The following is a 23543-nucleotide window of genomic DNA, read 5'->3' as shown; positions in this document are numbered from 1 at the left end:
GTAGTGAGGGGCCCAAAACTGAACACAGTATTCGAGGTGCCGCCTCACCAGTGCCGAGGACAGGGGACAATCACTTCCCTAATGTAGTTCTCATTGCCAGTAGTAAGCCCTCACGTACTGACGTGTTTCTGCCGTGCCAAAACTGAGATGACTGCAGTTGTATTCCCCAGTATTTTACAATACTGCAGGAGCTGCTCCAAATGGAAGAGAAAAAAGTGGGATAAAAGGGATTTTCACTTATCAGTTTTCTTTTAAATAAATGTATTTATGTATTCTTAAAATACCAGTTTGTTCGTTAAAAGTGATAACTAACATAAAAGGTTCAAAGCAAATGATGATAAAAATACATGGAGATCACAACAACAAAAAGTATTTAATGAAGCAGCAACAGGGTATTTTCTCTGAATAAAAAAATAAAAAGCTGCAGCTGGTACTAGCATTCATGTTTTTATTAATAAATCTAAAAATCAGTGCCAGCTCATCACTGAGAAACATGGAGGAGCAGCACATCTGGCTGCTACTGATTAGTTTCTTTTCACAAAAGAGAAAATCGCCTAGTGGAAACCATTTAGCTAAGTTTTTTCTGTGCTCCCCTCCTGCTCCTTTTATTTTTAATGCCTTGTGGATTTGTCCCAGCTGTATAACTTCAAAAAGTGAAGCCAGATACCTTGGAGACAGTTAAAAAGAATGCTATCCTGCACAATGCCACTGAAAAATCACCCAGCAGCTTGAATCTTCGAGCTCCATTGTCACACGCTTGTGTAACAATGACCCAGGAAACCACGCCGCACCACACTGCACCTGACCGAAAAAGAGCCTTAGAAACCTTAGTACACCCTATGGCCATCACAGCTGCACACCTGGACTTTTTCCCGATAATAATTTGTGGAGCTTTTTGTCGTTGTGAAAAGTATCTCTGTTTTAAAGTACCACCTACCGCCATTTGAGAAGATGTTTCATCTTAAAGCTCAAATGATTCAGGTTTTCACAAACAGAAATACTAGCTGCAGTTGCGTTGATCAGACCTGGCACATATTTCACTGCCACAATGAAATAAAGCTAAAAACCTTTTCCTGCTGTGCTCTAGTTTTTCAAACGCAAGTGAAACAGAGCTTTCAGAAAGGCGCCCCGAAGTCAAGTTCCTATGGTTTCCAGCGTGCTCACCAGCAGGCTGTTTAGCCAACAAATACAGAAATTACTAGAGACCTAAAAGGCTGCCAGAGCCATCCGAGCTAGATTCCCTCCTCTCGACCTCCCTGCCTTGGCCTACGCTCGTAACGCCTACCGCCCTGCAAAGACACTTGGGATAACGACAGCACAAACGGACAGGCCCGAGGACCCAGACTGATCACGTTTTGCTGGTTTTACCTTCTTGACGATTCTGCACTAAGGGTGGAGCTGTGACATTCGGGTGACTCTCTTGGGGTCGGTTTTGTTTCACACCAATGGGAAGTATGCCTCCGTAGGAGCTGCAGCATTGGCCCTGTATCTCATAAAAGCTATTTGCCTTACATTATCTGTTTCACATACCAAAGACATGGCTCTTAAGGACAGTGTCTCAGCAAGCAATCATTGTATTAAAACCTCAAGAAAATCCCAGAACACACACTGCACATTTAAATGTTAGTTTGAGTTAAAGTCTTTGGGAACATCTTGATTCTAAATTGCTGTTTAAAATCTGGGTGTTTCAGGCTTATCATTTCTATCACTTAAATGCCAGTCAGCAGCCCCGACAGATAAGGTAAATGAAATAACGACTGCTCCTGGAATCAACAGACACAGTGAAATCTTTTGTGTCTTAATTCAGATATATGCAGGGATTTTTATATACACATTCAATATATATCTTTAGGTTTCTCATTTTCACTTAGGTTTCATCTACTGCTCTTGTTAAGTCTACTTTGACCATATGAGTAGTAGGAGATGATCCTCCTCGGAGACCTTCCAAGAAAATCTGTGGTCTGGGTACACTGCTTGAGTTGTCACGCTTAGTCTGGGTGCTAACATCTTTCGGCAAGTACACTTGGGTGGAGTTCTCTCTTCTCATATGGCTGAGATCAGTCTGCATGGCACGAGTTAATTTGCGGCGCAAATTGGCCTAAAGACACAAAAAGAATCAGATTAAGCAAAATTCTGTTTAAACATTTTAGCACTAGTGTATACTTACGTGTATTTGTGTATTTTACACCTATGGGCTTCACAAACCTGGAACGTGGCCCACTTCACCCTACCGTCAACACGGTTGCAACTGTGATTTGATAACTCCCGAACTAACAGGATGCGTGAACAGCACTGTATGTAGCCCACACAATTTTAAGTCAGCCTCTTACTGCTTTTGTGTTTTCCTTCGGTCACGGTGCTTCAAATTTTCTTAAATGCCGGAGCTGTTGTTTTGTTAGAATAAAATGTTGTTTTCATGTGAAGCTCTTCCAGCGCTTCAAATTAATTTCAATCAGTCAGAAAGGACACTGAATGGGATGGCAGGCAGATAAATCTCTTTGGGCATCTGAAACCTAAAACAAGCTTGAGGATCCCAAATACTATGGATAACCAAAGTACAGGATCAAGCCTTTGTCTGGTTTCAAACCAAATGTGATGAGGTTTAGGTGTTGGTGTCACAAAGTACCAGATAAAAGGGAAAAAATGCCTTCTTTCAAGACATTGCTTATTAACCCCTTGGCAAGGGGAAGAAGGTAAGGTAATTTATGATTAAAGCTCTGTTTCATCACAGAAACTACTGTAGATACAACAACAAAACCACTTCTCACAAAGTGTTAATATTACAAAGTCAGCACTTGAAACAACAAAATGTTCCTTATTCCAGTGAGCCTTCTATGTCAGCAATGATGTAAACCACTGTAAATCATATGACATAATGTTGTCATCGAAATATACAAAACCCAGTCTCATGTGGTGGGATCCAGACCCCCTCACGTAAGTGAGAAAGCCCCTGGAGTCCAGTCCAGTCAGCGGAGACTGGAGTCAATGGAAGCTGGAGAGTGATTATGTTGGCCAAATTCGGTGTTGGTATCAGCGTGAGTCAAAATACTCTCCAGACCCCACTAGCTAGGTCTCTATCGACTGGAATGGAAGTTGAAGCACCTATATGCAGACACGTTTTGGTATCTTAATCTACAACTGAATCTTATGCACAGTGTCATCAAGGAAAGTACAGAAAAGAACAATAAGGAATTTACAGAAGAGACGGCATGGAAAGAAAGACAATATTTTAGTCTTTTTTTCTGAGGGTTTTAATGACAATTAAAACAAGAGCAGGCATGAGATACTACTGTTTCTCTGTTAAGTCTATCCCTCTTGAAAACTGAATGTATGCTATTGCAAGGAACTATGCTTGCACAGAGAAACAAATGTGAGCTGAAAATTTTACTTCTAGCATCACATAGGTGTTCTAACAAACTCATATTTTAACACTTCCTATCACTGCAAGTTTTCTGGCTAAGTATGAACCACAGAAAAAAAACCCCAAGGCGTCTGAGCTCATCCTCTAACAAAACCTGCAAATATGTCCGATGCTCCCCTAAAAATATCAAATTCACAGATGCATTGGTAAGCTATTTCTGTTATTTTAGCGCTTTGATTCTAAATGTTGTATCACCTCCATATCACAAATTCAGTGTCGTCACTGTAGACAAAACACTTTTGCATGCATGTGGGATTTTTTGTTTCAACTCGGCATCACTAATCTCCCATATGGACAGTTGAGGCTAAAACACCCTTAGTACTTTAAAGTACTTTCTCTAAACATTTAAAACTAATGAGCTACAAATTTGCTTGTGAATGGTCTCCATGCTCAGCTATTGGAAAACATCCACCTTTGCTTATGCTAAAGATAAACCGTTGACCACATCTTACATTTATTTATGTACTTTTGTCCATTACAGAAGCAAAGGAGGCTTTTAGCTAGGCCTTTTGTAAACCTAATTGCCTTCTTTATATACCTCAGTAACAACTATTACTTAGAATCCTTTATAAGCCAGTTAACACTGGCAAGACTTCTCAGTCCAAAACTTTGGTTTCCTTTTATATAATGTTGGAGATTTCATGGCAAGAAGAACAACAGAAAGGAAACAGGCTGCACAGCAGACCACAGGGCTCCACAGTGCATCTGTTCACAGGAAAAAAAAAAAAAATCAACCCTGCAGTATTCTGTGTCCAATTGATATTGGTAACTGCAATATTCCCTGTTCATTTTGGCTGGATTGTGAAAATCAGGTGCTATACCTTGACAACTGCATGTCCTGGCAAACCATAGAAAGAAGCTTTTTAAATATATACTGTTACTTCAAAAGCTTTTATGTATGTGGCTAACCTTCTGTGGACAGACTGTGATTTCCAATCCATCAGAAAATCATCATGATAGTATAACAAACATTTCCTCTGGATTATATACCCAACACAAAACCTACTTGCTCTGTTTCTTACCTCTCCGGATTGGTCCTACATGAAAGAGGGAAATTTTTCTTTTCAAAAAAAGCAGAATTGGTTTTGGCAAACATGAAGAATCAGGATAAAATGAAAAATACTTTGCTATGCAAAAAAAAAAGGCAAAAAAAAAAGGCCTCATGCTTTGGTATCTTTCGAGGATGGATAAATCAGCTCAAAGAAAGCTTCTGCAGGGTCAAACACATCCGAAGGTATTCCTAACCATTCCGTCTGCCAGTTACTACGTTTTTTCCTCTTCTTACCCGATGATGATGAATATTAACATAAATCACTCAACTTGCAATAAAGTTTTGCCTGACCCAAACCTTTCTGCAACTTTTTTTTTTACAAAGAAAGTATATAGCAATATCTTCAAACTGTTAAATTTATTTGAGTGTAGAGAAACAACTTAAAAATTCAATGCTAATCAACAAACGCTTATTACTTAAAGAAGGCAAATGAAAAATTTGGAATGAATGGACATGGCAGTGGAAGCACTGCTCAAAAAATTGGGGAAAAATATGGAAAAAGTGGGAGAATAAGAAAGTCTAGAAATACGGAGAGAAAATACCTGGAAAAAAATATTGAGCCAGTTGTAACGGAAGTGTGCATCTTTGATTAAGGTTAGATTTATGGTGCAAGGAACAAAAGCTTACAGTAATTTATTCTGTATTTTGTTATCCAACAATGAAAATCTGGTAATAACAATACAGACCAATTTTATAGCTTTTCTTCTCAGTTCCCATTCATTCCATTCATAGGACGTCACAATAGTTGGAGGCAAGATATGAGTATCAGTTTGAGTACTACTGTCACATTTTGTGGTGGGTTTCATGAAACATTTGCCTGCATTTCTGGCCTGGATGAAAAACCAAAACCAAGCAAGGCATTAATGAGAAGAATACAGACATCTAAGAAAAACAGCATATGGATATGCTACTTTTTAAAAGCAAATAAAAACCTGCAAACCTGCAAACCACAAGTGGATAATGATTTTTACATTAAAAATATTTTTGTTCCCCCTGCCTCTGCTAAAAAGGAAGAAACCATTAAGTATTTGATGGATTTAATTTCTGACAGAAAACCCTTTAGGCAGAGGCCACAGCTGAATTTCAGACTCCCACATCCCAGGTGAGTTTGTTAATCATTGGATTTTGATAAACGGGGATCCCACCACCGCCACCAGTGTTTTATGATGCAGGCACCTCAGTTTATCTTTATGACTAGACTAAAAATCACAAATCATAATTAGGAGAAGTGCTTACATCTCTGCCAGAGCCAGGATATAAACCGTATCTTTCTCACCAAGGGCCAGTTCAAGACTACATGCTCTGCATTGCTAGAGACCTAGAGTTCACAACGTATCACAGAGAATGTCTGTGAATCCAAATCAAGTCTTTGGATTTCACATGGTAGCACTGTCACATTCATTATTAATGAGTCCCCTTTCATTTTGTCATATATTCCATAATTCCTGTCCCCAGATATCACTACACCCTTATCCAGCACATACTGATGAACTGCTGAGCTAAAGCTCCAGTTAACATGGTACCTGGCTTATCTTCTATTGCATTTATTTACTCTCCCGTTAAGCTACTTTTGCAAAAATGAGGAAAAGAAACATCAGACACAGGGTCTTCCTAGGCTAAGGATGAACAGCTTTTATCGCTGCCACAATCCTTTGGCTCTACATATTCTCCTATGAAGAGATAAGGTGAGAACAACATTAAGGGAAAACATTTCTTATCAACACCCTGAAGACCTGGAGAAGATGGACCTTCAGACATTCTGTATGATGGGCAGATGATTATACTTCTTTTCTAAGGATGGGTATCATCTGTTCTCTGTATGTTCTAGAAAAGACAGACCAACCAGTGACCCAACAGCTGTTCAGCAAGAGGCATGGGCAATGTGTACCTGTGCGTATGGAGCAAGGTATTCAAACTGATGACGAAGCTCGAGCAGTTGAATTAGCTCTGCATATTCTTTTGCTTTTTCTACATTCAGTTGAATGAACTTATCTGGGTCTTGAGCAAAGATGTATGCAGCTTCTTTGGAACTGAAAACATAACATCTCTCCTTGTGCTTCAAAATTCCAATAGCAGGATTTCCTAAAAAAACCCAAAACAAACCCCACAAAATAAAACCCCGAACAGTACGATATCCAATACAGAAGACATTTGTAATCAAGATTCTGTGTTTCCCTCCTTTTTTTCTGAAATCAGAATAAATCCCTGAAAGTAAGCTTTTTAAATACAGAAAAGTCTACTTCATTAAGTCAGTACAACTGCTTTTGATCAGTTCACATCCAGCAGGCCTTAGTGCATGTCTGTCAGAAAAACAACAGATAAAACAGCTATAGCAAAGGCGTAAGAAAACATTGCCCATACCCACAAATGTTTCCCCTGTGATCTCCAGCAAATATTTGACTGCAGATCAGCAGTCCATTTATACCAAGGGGCATAACACTGAAATTAACTGAAGAAGCAGATGAAGCGGCTGACAAGCTAGACAATAAATTAACAGAGAAAATGTCAATAAAGGCCAAATAACTTATATAGGAAAACACAAATTGAGCTCAAGGACAGTGGCAGGCTCTGCTTCAGCTGTCATTGCCCAGGAAAGACCTAGAATCATCATAGACAGTGCCTTGAAAATACTAAATGGCACTACTCAGTGGCAATCAAAAAAGCAAAAAGAACGTCAGGAATTATTAGGATGCAAACGGGGCGGGGGGGGTGGGGTGGTAAAAAACATTGTAACAGCCTATACGCTACATTTGTAATGCTACATTTTGTTCCAACACAACAGTGTAAGAAAAAGTAACATGAAAGGAGTTGGGAGTGGTCAGAGGCTTGGAACACCTTTCACAGAAGGAGGGGTTAAAGAAAGAGGCCTCTTCAGTATTAAAAAGAAGCAACTGAAGAGAAATAATATGATACAGGGTTATAAAACCATGAATTGCATGCAATATAAAATTACTATTTGCTAATTTTCCTAATAGAAAGACTATCAGGTCTTTGATGAAATTATCAAGCCAGAGCTTAAAACCATCTCAAAAAGAGGTACCTTTTCATAGTATATATAATTATAATTGTGGGATTCTTTGTTAATAAGAATATCCCGTGGCAAACTCTAAGTGGATTCAAAAAGCAATTAGATAAATGAAAAACCTATATCAAGGATTATTCAACAGAAAGGTACAGGCACAACATTTATCTGAGGAAATCCCATAACCACTGACTGCTAGAACAGGGAAGGATATAATTAAGGAAGGATCATTCCTACTTGATTTCTCATAATCTTCAAGTGTTCATGACTGACCACATCCGGAAATTGGATACAGGGCTAGAGAGACTTTCAGTCCAACCCAGGACAGCTGTTCTCATATGCAATACTACATAAGTGTAAGTAATTTACATTGCCGTTAAAATACCTATTTTTTAATACTGCCAAGAAATGGCAGTATTTTCCTCCCAGCCTCCTTTAAACCTCCCAGGTTTAAAAAAGTTCTGTATGGATAGGTTCAATAAAGTATAGGGAGACAGAAAACATGAACTGATGGGGTAGCTGAAATAAGGCTTGCTTTCAAGACAAATGACCCTAGAAGATACAAAAACCCCACAAACCTATGATTAGTTGACTTAATCAAGTGCATTTTTGCATTCTTTTCAGAGAAGATTTTTGGTACTTCATATCCACTGTTCAAAAATACATATGATGTAGGCATGAATGGGTCTTTTTGCAACAGACAGATACACAAAATAGAAGGAATGACCATTTTCCCATGCCTGTATTAAAACACATTAACAACAATAAACAAACCTGCATTCAGCTGCAGTGTAGGTTACGCAGATGCACATATAGAAGGAGGAAACATTTATCCATCCCATTTTGTTTCTGCCTCTGCTTGCTCATGCCTACTTTCTCTTGAAGCCCTCCTGCCTTCTATTTAGGGCAGTTTATTTGTGTATTTTTAAAAGGAAAATACTTTAACAGGGGAAATAAGTTATCTGGGGTGAAAATCACAAACATGAAAATACAGTACTCCAGCTTTGACATAAGAGGATGCATTCAGAATGTCTTTACATTTTCACTAGTACTTGTGTACATATAAAGTATGGAAAAGACCTAACTACAAAGCATACCTGGGAGGGTGAGGCCTTTCACACCAATTGCATGTGCACAGAAACCGTGGTACTGGATTAGCAACTGGTCAAAATTATCAGTAGTCTCTGGAAAAAGCCATTCTTGGTTCTTGAAGTCAGAAACATTCACTCTGGTTCCTAAGAAAAGGTTTAACAAAGGAAGGATTTCAGTAACAAAACATCGGCTGTTTAAAATATAGTAATGTTACAGGATGACCGGATTACTGCGGTCTTCACAGGATGACCTGCAGTGCCGAGATCCCAAAAGCCAAACTTTAGCCCTGCCTTAAGAGAGATCCTACTGAAAAATCAGTCCTGCAGGAGCCTTCTTTAGTAGCATTAGTTTTCTTTGGAAACGGGGGGTGACAACAGGAAGGTAATATCTTATTCTTCTACTTTGTTTTCACCCACTCACGCATTACAAATCCCCTGGAGTACAACTTGGTTACTAGGGATACCATCTTACAAACAAATACTTCTGGTAACCGAAGCCCCGTTAAATTAGCTTTTTTATTCCCCCCGCCATTTCAGAAGTTCTGAAAGGTATAAAAAGACATAAACAAACTTAAGAAATATATAAAAAAAGTAGAAATATTATTCTCTGATCATTCTGCCATTTTTATAAGGTATGTTTGTATCTAGTAGCTATATTTTAATTTTATATATAAAAGCCCAAACTACACTACATGAAAAATAAATCCACACACTACAGGACTCATTTTAATTTACTGTGCAAATTCTGATTATTAAAAAGTCAATGTGTAGCACCCTCTGTAAATAAAATTCAAACCACAAAATCTTGGAAAAAGAAGGAAAACAGAAAAGTAATAACTCTCAGTACCCATGGTTTCTCTTATCCTTTCCTCATCACTTTTCACAGTCACTCCTTCCAGAAGAGACGTTAGCACTTCCTCAGGAAAAAGCTGTGATTGGATTTCCGAAAACTGTTGGAGATTGTTAGCGATATTTGTGAGGAAGCTTAGCAGTAGTATCTCATCCCGAAAGCCAGTCCAGAGGTTAGAAAGTGCAACAAAGAGAGGCTAGAAAGTAAAGAAAATTATCTGAAATCCAGATTTGTTTTATGTCTGCAATGTAACCCAAGTGCTGTGCACAACAATCCCTGCTATGAACAAAGCGGGGCTGATCGCCAAGGCCTTCAGCATCCAGAAATTCCAGGGGAACTCCTGGGCACTGTAAGAGGAGCTCCCATCACGTATGCCCAAAGCACATACGTCCAGCATGTATGCCCATCGGCCAGAACGGGACTTCTCTACATTTTACTCCAAAGCCTTTCCCAAATACGTTACTCTGAGAGTATGCTTGGAATTGAGCGCTTCACTGACAATACAGTTTTATAACTGAAAATCAGGTGTACAGGAATAAGAAGGACCAGAAGAAATGCACCTGGTTAACTATCAAAGGAAGTAAAACCACACCTACATGTACAAACTATCAGACTTCGTTATTTTGTCTGCCCTGCTTCCAGAGTGACTTAGTACCACAGCCCCCGAGCCATCACGTGTGTCAAATGAATGGTGTGCAAGCCTCTTCAGAGTGGTACGGGGTTCAGGACAAAACTGGAAGCTGCCATTCCCAGCAGCGATGCTGACATGCAGGTGTACACACATACAGAAGAAGCCTACGAGCTTTGAGTATAAATCCTGATTTCAGTGACAGTGCCATAAAATGTGCCCTGTTACATCTAAACACACAGAGCGTTTACGGGAAGAGATTCAACAAATCTGAAATGCACGCTAACAACATTACATTTTATGCATGTTAACAACATCAGTAGAAAAACAGCCAACAGAGTCAGCTCTGGAATTCATCTGCATCGCTAATGCTGTGGAAATGTTATGGTTCAAAAATGGAAGAAACTAAAGGAAGAGCAGCAAGATCAAAATCATCCTTACTAGAATAAACAAAGAATATTAATGAAATCTACTATGTTTCCTAAAACAAATGTTTACTACAAATATAGGCCTTATCCTACAGTTTTTAAAAGGCAGAATGCCCTGCTTCTCTGCATTTGTAGAGGATTCAGCTTCTCAGCAACTAGCTGAAGACAAGAAGAACTACTTAAATGGTTTGTTAATAGAGAAATCTCTACCTGCAAATGACTTGAAATCAAAAGACATTACATATTCTGCCTTCAGCAGAGAAGAAAAAACAACTAACCAACCTGAAAAAAGAAGAAAATCTAGGAAGGAAGCAGACAACAGCCTTTAGGGAAAAGGGTAACGTATATCAGTCACTTAAGCCCCACGAAGATACAGAAGAAGAGAAAAAACTGCTTTGAGCAGCTGGATGAGAGGGGAAAATGTTCTCCAGATGAGAACATCTGGCTTATAAAATCACAAGCACACACAAACTGAAGTGTCTGTTTAACTGCACCTCAGTTAAAGCGCCATTCCCATGAGTTTCCAGCTCAGATGCCCTTATGGGAAGTGTAAAAAATACTCTGAGTAGGTGGTGGTGGCATGATCTTCCTTCCTCCCTCTCCCACAGTAGACTTTATTTTGCTTCGTAATTATTTGTTTAGAAGGATGAAATATAACCTAACATATGTGTGAACGGCAGGCTAGTTCAACAGCTAACTACAAGGAATTAAAATGATAGACATATCACACAAAATAATGAGCTCTTCCATGAAAAGCAAATTAAATGAAGCTGGTTTCTGACACATTTCTCTCCCGTTTCCTTTACACCATGCCATCAGAATAATCCCAGGTTTTCACAGGGTCATCGAGCACCCTCCTTCACAATACCTGCTGTTCACATCACTCATTCCCTTTTCCTCCAACACCTCCCTCCCATGTCACCTCCTGGAGCTCCCAACTAAGGGTGAAACAGTACAGAACATCGATCGTGCAGAGGTACGTGGCTGCTCACTGGCCAGACAGCACACAAACCAGCAGGTAACTGTGGCATTCCCATTTCAGACTTGATCTTAGGAGGGCTCTAACTGTGTCTCTCTAGTTGCTTGTTTTTCACAAAACTTGCAGAAAATGACGTATTTTGAGATCTCCGGACTCTGACAAATTTGACTAAAACTGGCCAACAGGTTCAGAAGCTATTAGGAAGGGCAAAGAGGCTGAAACCCCCATCACAGAAACCTAATTTCTTTTGAAAAATGATATCAAGGAGTCATACTGTAATTACAGGAATTGCTATCTGAAAGGACTTTAAGAGAATCACACTCTGATGTGCTGTTATCTGTCATCATTGTGTTCTTACTATTTCTGCAAGGAACAGGAGAATATTTACACAAACCAGGAAAATATCACTGTAGATCTACAAATACTGACAAATGACTCAAGACACTTACAGTAAAATACCATTTAATTCTTTCTCCCCCTCTTTGTACCTTGCTTTTCTTTTACCTTGAGATCAAGTCTTTTAGTTTAGTTGCCTCTTCAAAAATCACAGATGCTGTTATAATAGAGAGAAAATAATGCAGCCTTTTTCTTAACACAAACTGTGCAAAAATACACTGGTAAAGTATTTTGTAATACTTCAGTAATTTTTTATAATTAAGAAGAAATAGGTTTTCCATTCAAAATACTTACAAAAACTTCTTTGGTATCTATGGAAACCTTATTCTGCACTGTGTTTTTCAACTGCTCCATTGTTGCTGCAAACTGCACATTCATCTTTTCAACTTCTTGAGCACTTGTAATTGCATCAGACTGGAAAGAGAACTTACTTCAGGTAAGAAGTATGACAGTCAAAAAATCAAGTATTTAGTAATAAGTATTTACTTGGATCTCTTCATTCAACTATTTTCAGACAACTGTTTTAAGGAACGAAATGCACCCTGACTTTCTACAAAATATATTTTTCCTTAAGTGTTCAGGTATAAAACCAGGTGCTTCTCTCAAACATTTACGAGTAATTTTTATAGAAAACCTCTACATTTTTATAATGAAGAGAACTGAAAAAAAATTTAAGAGAGAAGTATTTTTCCAAGCTTTATGATATACAGGACAAACTAATAAAACCCTGCAGTTTCTCAAAAGACAAATGAAAAGGTCTTCATAAACAAAACAAGTTTCAAGAATTTAAATTGTATTCTTCAAAGACTTCTGATGACTCCTTATCTGTCGGGGATGTCTGCAGACTGAAATTGAGGTGGTTTATGGACTGAACAAGGAGATTTTTTTCTCTCATGCCTTTTGGGGCAGAGTGACTATCAATATGCAAACAAGAAAAAAGTCCTTTGTCAATGAAATTAAACCAAAAAAGGAAAGCTCCAGAAATGAAATGGAAGCACAGTCACACTGCAGCAAACAATTAATTCATTTTGTGTTTTACCTGACAGTAGCCAAACCCAGCAAGTTAGGTACAAAGTTCAGCATGACAGATGATGTAGGTTCTCATATATTGAGATCAATCTTATTTCATTTATTTCTGAATAATTTTTCTTACATTTCTGTCCTGTACAAATAGGTAACTTGAATACATTCCATCTGCAGTAAAAACCCACAGGATGTTAACACGATGGTATCTCACCAGAAGGATGCAAAGGAAGGCCTCATATTGTCTCACATTGAACAGCGCTTCTTTTAATTTAAAAGAACTAAGCTGTGTGTATCTGTGTTGGTCTTCCTGCATGGATTCCAGCAGAGCTGTGTACCGGTGGGCTAGCATATGGCAGGTATTAAGACCTTCATCGACAGTCCGTGTAGCTGACGGAATGGATTCATTCAGAATGGCTGGCACTGTTTATATAGAATATGAGATACATATAAAAAGAATTATTTAAATCATTAGCAAAAGACTGTATGTGAGCAGTATTTGAGCAAAGTAGACTTCTAATAAAATTTCTAACTTTTGTCCTTATATTCATGCATTTCCAAATCATAGAATCATAGAATCATAGAATCATTGAGGTTGGAAAAGACCTCTAAGATCATCGAGTCCAACCGTCAACCCAACACCACCATGTCCACTAAACCATGGCCCTAAGCGCCTCATCTACACGTCTTTTAAATACTTCCAGGGATGGGGACTCAACCACTTCCCTGGGCAGCCTCTTCCAATGTTTCACCACTCTTTCAGTAAAGAAATTCTTCCTCACATCCCATCTAAACCTCCCCTGCCGCAACTTGAGGCCATTTCCTCTCGTCCTATCGCTTGTTACTTGGGAGAAGAGACCGACCCCCACCTCGCTGCAACCTCCTTTCAGGTAATTGTAGAGAGCGATGAGGTCTCCCCTCAGCCTCCTTTTCTCCAGGCTAAACAGTCCCAGTTCCCTCAGCCGCTCCTCATAAGACTTGTTCTCCAAATGCTTGCATATGAGATTCAACCACTGTATCTTACTAGTCAAGTGGTTCCAAATAGTCAGAATTACAGGTGTGGAAATACCACAGTCAAGGACTGTGTGAAAACTTGCTTTATAGTAGAGGCAGTTCTGTTGATACTACTGACATGGTTTTCCTGAGAGACTTTAGGCAATCCGCACAATTTTCAGTTCTCAGTTTCCTCTAAAACCGGGCTGCAGACCTTTCTTACAAAGAAGTCTCCACACTGAGCTACAATACTACATGCATATTCACAAAAACATTTCCACTGACAAGGATTCAAAATGCAAAAGATGTTTGAGAACATGTTAAGAATCTGAAGAGGTTACTCTATCAGAATACAGATAATGCCCCAGGAACTTTTATCACTTCTCATTACACATATGCAACAGAAAAATGTAAATGGATTGACAGTGTCCTTTCAAGATTTTAATTAAGTGCTTTTAAAGGCAAACATTACATATTTAATTCACTTAATGGCGAGGGATCAGGGAAAAGTTATCATGAGGTAAATTAGTGCATGAAGTTAATACATATAATCCTTCCACATCAACCACATAGGGCCCCCTCTTAACTAAAATGGAAACATAGGTTTCCTACATGGAAACCTATGATTAAATACCAAATATGTACTTTTCCTTCAGGTTTACAGACCCCGAGTCAAAGCTTTTTATCTAGAGAGATGGGATATTATTGGAGCCACTCCAGTGAAGAAGGCCAGGAAGAATTAATTGGGAACACACAGCCCAAATGCAGTTGTCTACTTACGGTCATCGATGCTGCTTCCTCCTTTCCTGCATTCCTTGTTGTACAACCGAATTCCTGTGACTAGCATGGCAAGATTTTTCAGCTGTTGCTCTTTGTTCTTCTTACTGAGTGAGATGAAAGTAATCATCTCTGTCTGGGGGAATACACTCTGCAGGGCAGCTAGAAGCATTACAAAGGGCAAGAAAACCCTCAATATGAGGGAACAGAAAAGAAAATCATTAAACAAGCAAAAATACCGTCTCCTGAACAACTGCAAAAAGTAGGAAAACCATGGCAAATTTGGACTTCAAGGCTGAGCAGTGACAGTTTGGGTAGCAAGCATTCACCACAGTTTACCACATCTGTATCTAAAGAGCAGCAAAGAGAAGGTGAAACTTTATTTTTCAATAAGGAAAGCCCAATTTCACGGCTGGGAGTTTACTGACCTGTTACCTCCCTGACAACTTCAATATCTGTTGGGGATCCCAGGCCGGAGCTCAGCAGCATGTAGCTAACAATCTTTCGATACACATTCTCCATTTCTTCTTGCACACGAGGATGACTATCTGTGATATCTCTGACCACAGGGGCCAGCCTTCCCTCCAGAAGACGGTGCTGCTCGCTGAGTAATTCAGCTACGAAAGAAGGATTGTTAGAAAGTGCTATCTAAATTATTTGGAATTTGGGTTATACAGAGGGTGCAATTCATTTCCACGGTCAGAGCACCAACTTAAGGTTTCTGAAGCACAGATATGTGGAAGGGATGTTCAAGGTACCACAGCGTTATAATTAACAGCAGTGGAGTTAAACATTAACATAATTAGCACGATGAACGTCAGTCAGTAGAGTCCAGAGAACTATTCAGGCCAAATTAAGCAGCAAGTCTCTGGCTCTCTGGACTCCCCTGACCACAGCAGGACCTAACACACACACACATCTTTCATACACACCTGAAGTGATGTGCCCAAATCTGAACACTACTCAGGATCTCAGGATCTTACTGGACTCATTGAGCTTACTGAGTCCAGAAGACTTCGGAGCAGCTTTCTAGTTTCACTAATTTTTGGTTTTAATCCACGCTAACAAGAAAACATTTTCATGACCTCCCCACACAGAAATGTGTATTTTCTGTCTACTCTCGTTCTAGTGTCTTCTGTGTCGCAGCCAGCCCTCACTGTCCCACTGAGATCTGAAGTTACAGTTACAGCAGAAATATTCTCCCCATCTAATTTTTCTTCCACGTTCCCATTCTCAGACCATCTGAAGTTACCACTGATGAGACCAAAACATACTTGGTTAAAACTGTAACTGATTGTTCAAGATTGCTCATCTCAATCAGGGATATTGATAAAGCATCAAGTTCTCTTTCAGACACGAGTGCAGTTCTGGGTACTGGTTCTCTTTCAGATACACAGGTGCAGCGCAAGTTTTTCCTGCTGAAGGCAGCTAGCCACTGCCCCTGAAAGCGATCTAATACATTACATTCAGTAAATCTCTCAGACAGGATGAGACAAGTGTACTCTCAAATCTAATGTACATTTTTTCCCTGCTATATCCTTACTGAAACACCATACTCCTATATGGTACATTTCTCCAGGGATTTTTGTTTTGCTTTACTGCCAGCAGTCATTTAACAGGAATCATTAAATCCTAAACTCAGAATCAACAACTTCTAGGAAAACATTTATTTATATTGAAATTACCTCGGTTTGCATAGTTCATATCAAAGTAAACTTGCATCTTAATTGTGCTCAGGGATGGGTTTGCTGTGTCAAGCAGCCTGGTAACACAGAGCTAAGAAGAGAGGCAGAGAAGTGAGTTCTTTCTCATCACATGGGAAACATCTGAACTGACAGTGACTATGCTACAGGTTTCACAACAGCAGTAGAGCCCCCTCCCTACCATTCTCTCGACACGCTAGGAACACTGTGAAGTGTAAGGCATTTACTAACATGAGGGAACACATAATCCAGTCTTTAGCTACAGAACCATGAGAATAAAGTAGCACTAAAAATTTGAAAGTGTTCGTATCAAAATAAAATGGCATTTCAGTTACAGGAACAGATAGCAAATTCTGCTAGAGTCTTAGCTAAGTACTAACTCCCAACATCATGTCAGAATTACCTGGATAAGATTTTGCGCGTCTGTTTTTGTAAGGATTTGATCCACATTAAAGTCATTTCTTGGATCTAAACCAACAGCTTTCACCTGGAGATTGCCAAAAGAAAGCTATCAATTTATATCTCAACATATACTCTTTGCAACTAACCTTTTATTTTCTGAAAAATCTCAGATGCAGTCAATATTTCTTTACTATTCTTTTTTTCCATTCACTCTTTGATAATGGAACAAAGTTACTTCATTTCACACGTCGTCAGTTTCAATCTCAGTTCTCAGACATAAGTGAAAAAAAAATCTATTGTGATGCGAACTTTGTAGAGGAATATTTAAATACAGCTCCTTTAGAAATTTCCTGGAAAAATATTTTTCTAAGTAAAATTTTATAAGAATCCATCATGGTTGTTTATAGACTTCTCGGTTGGTGTTGCATCCATCTGTATAAATGTTTACCGTTTGGGTAAAAAAATTCAGTGTTCTGCGTACAGGGAAATATGTGCATGTTTGCAGCTGGTATGCATGCTGGGTATCTTGCCAGCCATATGCGGAAGTTTTTACCCATGAAAATTTTCATGGTTCATTGATTAACACCGCTTTTGAGCCCAATGTATTTTTTAAAGCCACGGTGTCACCTTTAGGGCAAAAAAAATGGCAGACTAACAGCACTGCTGTGAACCATTTGCATTCATATACAAGCTTATCAAGAGCTGATTCTGTTCTTATACCATCCATAAAGAAAGAACCTAGCTCCATCTTTCTGCAGATGCAGATTTGGAGATGGCATTCAGACTATATTCTGCAGCGTCTCCTAAGAGGAGATGCCAAAGTGTATGATGGTTTTTTTGGATACTTATGGTTGTTTACCAAGGACAACACTGAGGTTGATTCAATTTCATTTTTAGTTGAAGTGGGATCCAGGCCCACTCCTTCAACTATTCAGCCTGTTTACACTACCTGGCCCTGCCTAAACAGAGAAACAAACAAAAGAATCCATCACAATAGAGGGAAGAGCTAAACGTCAAAGAATAAATATAGCTGCTGCAATAAACATTCACCTATGCATCATGCTTTTTTGTTCATTTATGAAAGAGCGGGAAGAAATGTTATTAAAACTTGCAAAGACTTCTCATTTTCACTTTAGAAAGAAAAAAATGGTTTATCTGCCTGCAGAAGAAAACTAAGGGAAAACTCTCATTCGGAGTTCAGAGAGTTCCCAGGACTCAGTACCTGCGGCCATTTCAGGGCCTTATACTCACATAGCTAGCAATTCAGAGGAATTAAATACTTTTTCAGGTTTCTAGGACCCTCCACTGAATGTCACCGAACGCCCCTTTAAAACTTCCCGATGCGGGCTATCAGAAACCGAGCCGTTCGGAAGTTCAAGTCACCCCTGAAAGCCTCGGCTGTCGCCGCCCCAGCCTGGGCAGGCTGCTGTGGAGCCGCCGTTTGCAGTTTGATGGCTTTTAAGACCAAAGGAATGATTTATGTCCTCGCTTCACGCCATTCAGTCCCAGCAGCGTCGGTCAGCGACTTCGGGGGAACGAACTATTCATCGTATGTAAAATTAAGCCCCTACCTCATGAAAGCCTTAAAACCGGTTTGAACTGCCAAGCTACGGGCACCCAGGTTTGAAACTTCTGATCTATATGCTATCAATACATATTTATCTTAATATTTTACGGATCACAACAGAATTTGAACGTGATTAGAAAAACACCTAGATGAAATAATAATTAAAAAAACCCCACCCTAAACGTTTAATTTGCGCTTACCATGAACGCCACCAAGGTTTCAGAAACAGTTTGTCCCCGGGCGGCGCATTCTTGTCCGGTTTCGCGAATAATTTCCTTGATGACACTTTCGGTCAGGTCACGAGACATACTGGACAAACACACACGTTAACGGGATTAACGTGTACTGAGGAATTCGGGTGCGTCCTTCAACGTTTCTCCTCAAGCGGCTGAGGGTCCCCCTCGCCCCCATACCGCCGGCCGGAGGCCGCCCGCCGCCCACCAGCCCCTCGGCCCCGCCGCTCCCACGCCGTCGCCGCTTGCCGGGGCACCCCCCCCCCTCCGGACCCCTCGGCGCTCCCGCCGCCCCGGGGGCCCCCGAAACGTCCCGCTCCCACCTGCCCGACCCCCCGGCCCCGGCCCCGGCCCCGGCCCCGGCCCGGCCGGCGGCAAACGGCGAGAGCGGCCCGCAGCCCGCCGCCGGCCGTTGCCATGGGGACGCGGCGCGGCCCGGCCTCGGCCGCCGCCGCCGCAGGAGGCCGCCGGGGAGCGCCGTGTAGGTGCACGTCGGGACGTGTGTGTGTACGTGTGTAGGTGCAGACCTGCGTACGCAAAACGTGCGCTTATGTACCACGCAGAGGTGCACACAGAGAAAGACGTGTTTATACAGAATAGGTACGAGTGTGCGCGTGCAAAACATATATACATACATGCCTGCAAGTCTACCAAACATATGGGTACAGAGGCGTGGAAATATATGTATATGCGTACATAAACATCTGTGTGTGCATACAAACCGTGTATGCGGATGTCTATGGCTATATGTAGGTATGCATAAATACACATACATATGTATGTATAAACATGCATCCATACCATACATAGGTGTATGTACCTAAACATATACGCATATATACAATATATATGTATATGAATAGGCAAAACGTGCATATGGCTGTATATGTATATGCAAAACGTATATTGTCGTGGTTTAATCTCAGTCAGCAATTAAGCACCACACAGCCGCTCGCTCACTCCCCCCCACCCGGTGGGATGGGGGAGAGAATTGGAAGAGCACAAGTTAGAAAGACTCGTGGGTTGAGATAAAAACAGTTTAATAATTGAAATAAAATGATAATAATAATATGATAATAATAATAATAATACACAAAACAAGTGATGCACAGCACAATTGCTCACCACCCGCTGACCGATGCCCAGCCAGTCCCCGAGCAGCGGCCCCCCCGGCCAGCTTTTCCCAGTTTATGTACTGAGCATGACGTCACATGGTATGGAATGTCCCTTTGGCCAGTTTGGCTGTGCCCCCTCCCAGCTTCTTGTGCACCTCCAGCCTCCTCAGTCAGTAGAGCATGGGAAGCTGAAAAGTCCTTGGCTAGTGTAAGCATTACCTAGCAACAACTAAAACACCGGTGTGTTATCAACTTTGTTCTCATCCTAAATCCAAAACACTGTACCAGCTACTAGAAAGGAAATTAACTCTATCCCTGCCGAAACCAGGACATATATACAGGGACATGTAAGAATGTATATATACACATAAACATGTATGTGTATATACAAAACAAAGAAGTATATGTATATATAGAACCATAGAATCATAGAATCATTGAGGTTGGAAAAGACCTCTAAGACCATCGAGTCCAACCGTCAACCCAACACCACCATGCCCACTAAACCATGTCCCTAAGCGCCTCATCTACTCGTCTTTTAAATACCTCCAGGGATGGGGACTCCACCACTTCCCTGGGCAGCCTCTTCCAATGTTTCACCACTCTTTCAGTAAAGACATTTTTCCTTACATCCAATCTAAACCTCCCCTGCCGCAACTTGAGGCCATTTCCTCTCGTCCTATCGCTTGTTACTTCGGAGAAAAGACCAACACCCACCTCGCTACAACCTCCTTTCAGGTAGTTGTAGAGAGCGATGAGGTCTCCCCTCAGCCTCCTTTTCTCCAGGCTAAACAACCCCAGTTCCCTCAGCCACTCCTCAGAAGACTTGTTCTCCAGACCCCTCACCAGCCTCGTTGCCCTTCTCTGGACACGCTCCAGCACCTCAACGTCCTTCTTGTAGTGAGGGGCCCAAAACTGAACACAGTATTCGAGGTGCGGCCTCACCAGGGCCGAGTACAGGGGCACGATCACTTCCCTACTCCTGCTGGCCACACTGTTTCTGATACAATGGCCAGGATGCCATTGGCCTTCTTGGCCGCCTGGGCACACTGCCGGCTCATGTTCAGCCGGCTGTCAACCAACACCCCCAGGTCCTTTTCCAACAGGCAGCTTTTCAGCCACTCTTCCCCAAGCCTGTAGCGCTGCATGGGGTTGTTGTGGCCGAAGTGCAGGACCCGGCACTTGTCCTTGTTGAACCTCATACAGTTGGCCTCGGCCCATCGATCCAGCCTGTCCAGGTCCCTCTGCAGAGCCTTCCTACCCTCGAGTAGATCAACACTCCCGCCCAACTTGGTGTCGTCTGCAAACTTCCTGAGGGTGCACTCGATCCCCTCATCCAGATCATCGATAAAGATATTGAACAAGACCGGCCCCAGTACTGAGCCCTGGGGAACACCGCTCGTGACCGGCCACCAACTGGATGTAACCCCATTCACCATATATACACCTACATATATATCTGTATATATATGCATATGCAAAACATACACAGATATCTTCCAAAGGAGCTTATGAGGGTAGGAGGAGGCAGGAAGAGCAGCAGGCACAGCTTTATGATTTATTTCGTTGTGTATTCTCTGTTTTATTTACAGCTCCTCGGGCTCAAGCTGCCGGCGGTGGCGGGGCAGCCTGGCAGAGGCGGTGCCGCAGGCAGAGAGGCTCTCCTGGGCGCGGAGGAGCCGGCAGGACAGCTCCTCCACTGTGGGCACCTCGGCGGCCGGCCAGTCCATCGGTGCCAGGGCGCAGGCGTAGGCCGGCATCGTGTCCCGCGCCAGCTGCCGCCACACGGCCCGCGAGCGCCGGACATCATCCGGGTCTGTGGAGACCTGGTCGTTGTCCAGGTTACTGTAGACCACCTTCCTCCATGGTGGTCCACTTCTCCTGGTAGATCCTCCTTGGAGGGATGCTCCTCCTTCACGCCCCAGAGGAGCCGTTTCCAGAAGCTGAGGGCGGCGGCCCCCACCCTGATCTCCCTGTCGATGGGATGGTCCCTCGTGAGGGACCCCAGCTGCTGCACTTCCCAGCCCTCCAGAGCCAGGCTGCTGGCCCCCATGTCCCAGCACCGGAGCAGCCAGGCGGCGAGCCGCTCGCCCGGCTGGCAGGTGAAATCTTTCCGCACCTCTCACACCTCCCCGGGGAAGAAGCGACAGGCGGTTTCCACCTCCCGTCTGCCTCCTGTCGCCCCCCTGGGGCTGCCCTGCTCCCTCCTCCACCAACGGGGTGGACCTTTGCTTCCGCTGCTTCTCCTCGGAGGTAGCTGACAGCTGGGGCTCTGCTTCAGCCACCATGTCCGTTTGCACGTGCTTGGATGCAGAGGCTGGCTTGCCCCCGTGAGGCTGCTGGAAGAAGGCCCGGTAGGCGTAGGCCAGGCCCCAGCACAGCGCCAGGAGCTGCTGTCTCTTCTCGGCGTAGACGAGACAACCAGCGTTCAGGCGCTCCGCCACCTCGGCAGGCCTCCGCACCTCTTCGGGTGTGAAATCCCACACTGTCGGGGGTGAAAACTGCCGCAGGCACCTGCCCAAGCCCTCCCACACCCCTTCCCACCCAGGAATCGGCTGCCCCGGGGCACATCCCTCAGCCTCACCCCCTGCCGGGGCGTCCCTGGAGGCACTGCCGAGGCCCGAAACGGGACCGCTGGGCTGGGGGTCCGAGGTGGTGGCAGCAGGCAGTGGGCAGTGGGGGGCTGCGGGGACATTGTCGTTACCCTCACCAGTAGTGCCCAGCTTCAAAACCAGGCTGATGGCACATACCAGTATGAGCATTCCCATTGCGCAGAGATGCTCGAGAAGCTGGGGGTCCATTGCAGCGCGGCCGGGAAGACCTGTCCCCCGGGGAGAAGAGGAGGAAGGTGCGATCAACGACTGCCTCCACGAGATGGTCGCCAGAATGGTGGGACGGCAGCGCTGCAGGGGCCAAACGCCAGGCTCAAGGCCACTTTTATCATAGGTCTCCCTGGGAAAAACACAGCAACACAGCAAACAGCAAAGGCTGAAAGCAGCCATTAGCTATCTCTGCCAAGTAACTGCCACACAGCTATAAATTCAGTCTAACATGCTCCGATCGAATCCGTCATTATCTCAACCCCCTCATCAAGCCCCATGTTGGGCACCAAAAAGGAAAGTGGTGGGTTGACCCCAGCCACCAGCAAAGCACCCACACAGCTGCTCGCTCACTCCCAATCTCTGCAGTGGGGCTGGGGAGAAGATAGGAAGAGCAAAAGTGAGAAAACTTGTGAGTTGAGATACAGACAGTTTAAAAAGTAAAGAAAAGAGAGAAAAAACCCCAAGAAATTCAAAGGCAATCACTCACCAGCTCCCACGAGCAGATGGATGCCTGCTCAAGTCTCTGAGCAATGGCCACCTTGGAAGACAAAACCCCCGAAGCCAAAGCCCTGCCTCTTCTTCCTCTACCTTAGCTTTTGTAGCTGAGCATGATGTTATAAGGCATGGAATATCTTTTTGGCCAGTTCGGGCCAGCTGTCCCGCCTCTGTCCCCTCCCAGCTTCTTGCCTGCCCCCGGCCTAGTTGCTGGGGGGGCAGAGTGGGAAAAAGAAAACCTTGAGGCTGTGCAAGCAGACAGTCAAAACACCCGTGTGTTATCAACACTGGTTTAGCCACAAATCCAAAGCGTAGCATCACAGGGGTTTCTGTGAGGAAAGTTAACACCATCCCAGGGGTTGTTGTGAAGAAAGGTAACTCCATCCCAGCTGGACCCGGTACAGATAAATACATACACACCTATAAATGCATACAATACATAGATATATGCACCTATATATGTATACACAAAACGCGTGTGTGTGGTACACAGTGAGTGGCGGAGGCAGAGGTGGCACAATCAGGGCAACTTCCCTCTGCAACACGA

At 42.7% G+C, this 23543-nt stretch overlaps 1 protein-coding gene across 3 annotated transcripts; it reads right to left on the bottom strand.

Annotated features, from left to right (window-relative positions):
* Window positions 1–260: 260 nt before the first annotated feature.
* On the bottom strand, window positions 261–22464 carry CFAP206 (cilia and flagella associated protein 206). Of its 3 annotated transcripts, XM_076333188.1 has the most exons (13): window positions 22430–22464; window positions 18532–18640; window positions 16766–16849; window positions 16345–16435; window positions 15088–15276; window positions 14663–14821; window positions 13104–13312; window positions 12161–12280; window positions 9433–9631; window positions 8592–8729; window positions 6361–6554; window positions 5159–5302; window positions 261–2098 (listed from the first exon to the last, which is right to left on the bottom strand). In XM_076333188.1, the coding sequence occupies exons 2-13, from the start codon at window positions 18637–18639 to the stop codon at window positions 1868–1870; spliced, it is 1866 nt and encodes a 621-aa protein (XP_076189303.1). In that variant the 5' UTR covers window position 18640; window positions 22430–22464; the 3' UTR covers window positions 261–1867. The 3 variants fall into 3 exon arrangements, with proteins under 3 accessions (XP_076189303.1, XP_076189305.1, XP_076189304.1); XM_076333190.1 differs by lacking the exons at window positions 12161–12280; window positions 22430–22464 and having other exon boundaries at window positions 18532–18731; XM_076333189.1 differs by lacking the exons at window positions 16766–16849; window positions 22430–22464 and having other exon boundaries at window positions 18532–18731.
* Between the last annotated feature and the right edge of the window lie 1079 nt (window positions 22465–23543).

This window comes from Aptenodytes patagonicus, chromosome 3 (genome assembly GCF_965638725.1).
Source record: "Aptenodytes patagonicus chromosome 3, bAptPat1.pri.cur, whole genome shotgun sequence".
In the NCBI taxonomy this organism is placed as follows: Eukaryota; Metazoa; Chordata; class Aves; order Sphenisciformes; family Spheniscidae; genus Aptenodytes; species Aptenodytes patagonicus.
This window is presented reverse-complemented; position numbering and strand designations above follow the sequence as displayed.

Excerpts from the sequence above, each read along its gene's own strand:
- CFAP206 (XM_076333188.1), bottom strand. The coding sequence starts at position 18,639 with ATGTCTCGTGACCTGACCGAAAGTGTCATCAAGGAAATTATTCGCGAA. Across the intron at positions 13,313-14,662 it reads AGGAAGCAGCATCGATGACC|TGCCAGCCATTCTGAATGAA; the intron begins GTAAGTAGACAA and ends CTATATAAACAG. Across the intron at positions 9,632-12,160 it reads TAGATACCAAAGAAGTTTTT|CCTCTCTTTGTTGCACTTTC; the intron begins GTAAGTATTTTG and ends TTTACTTTCTAG.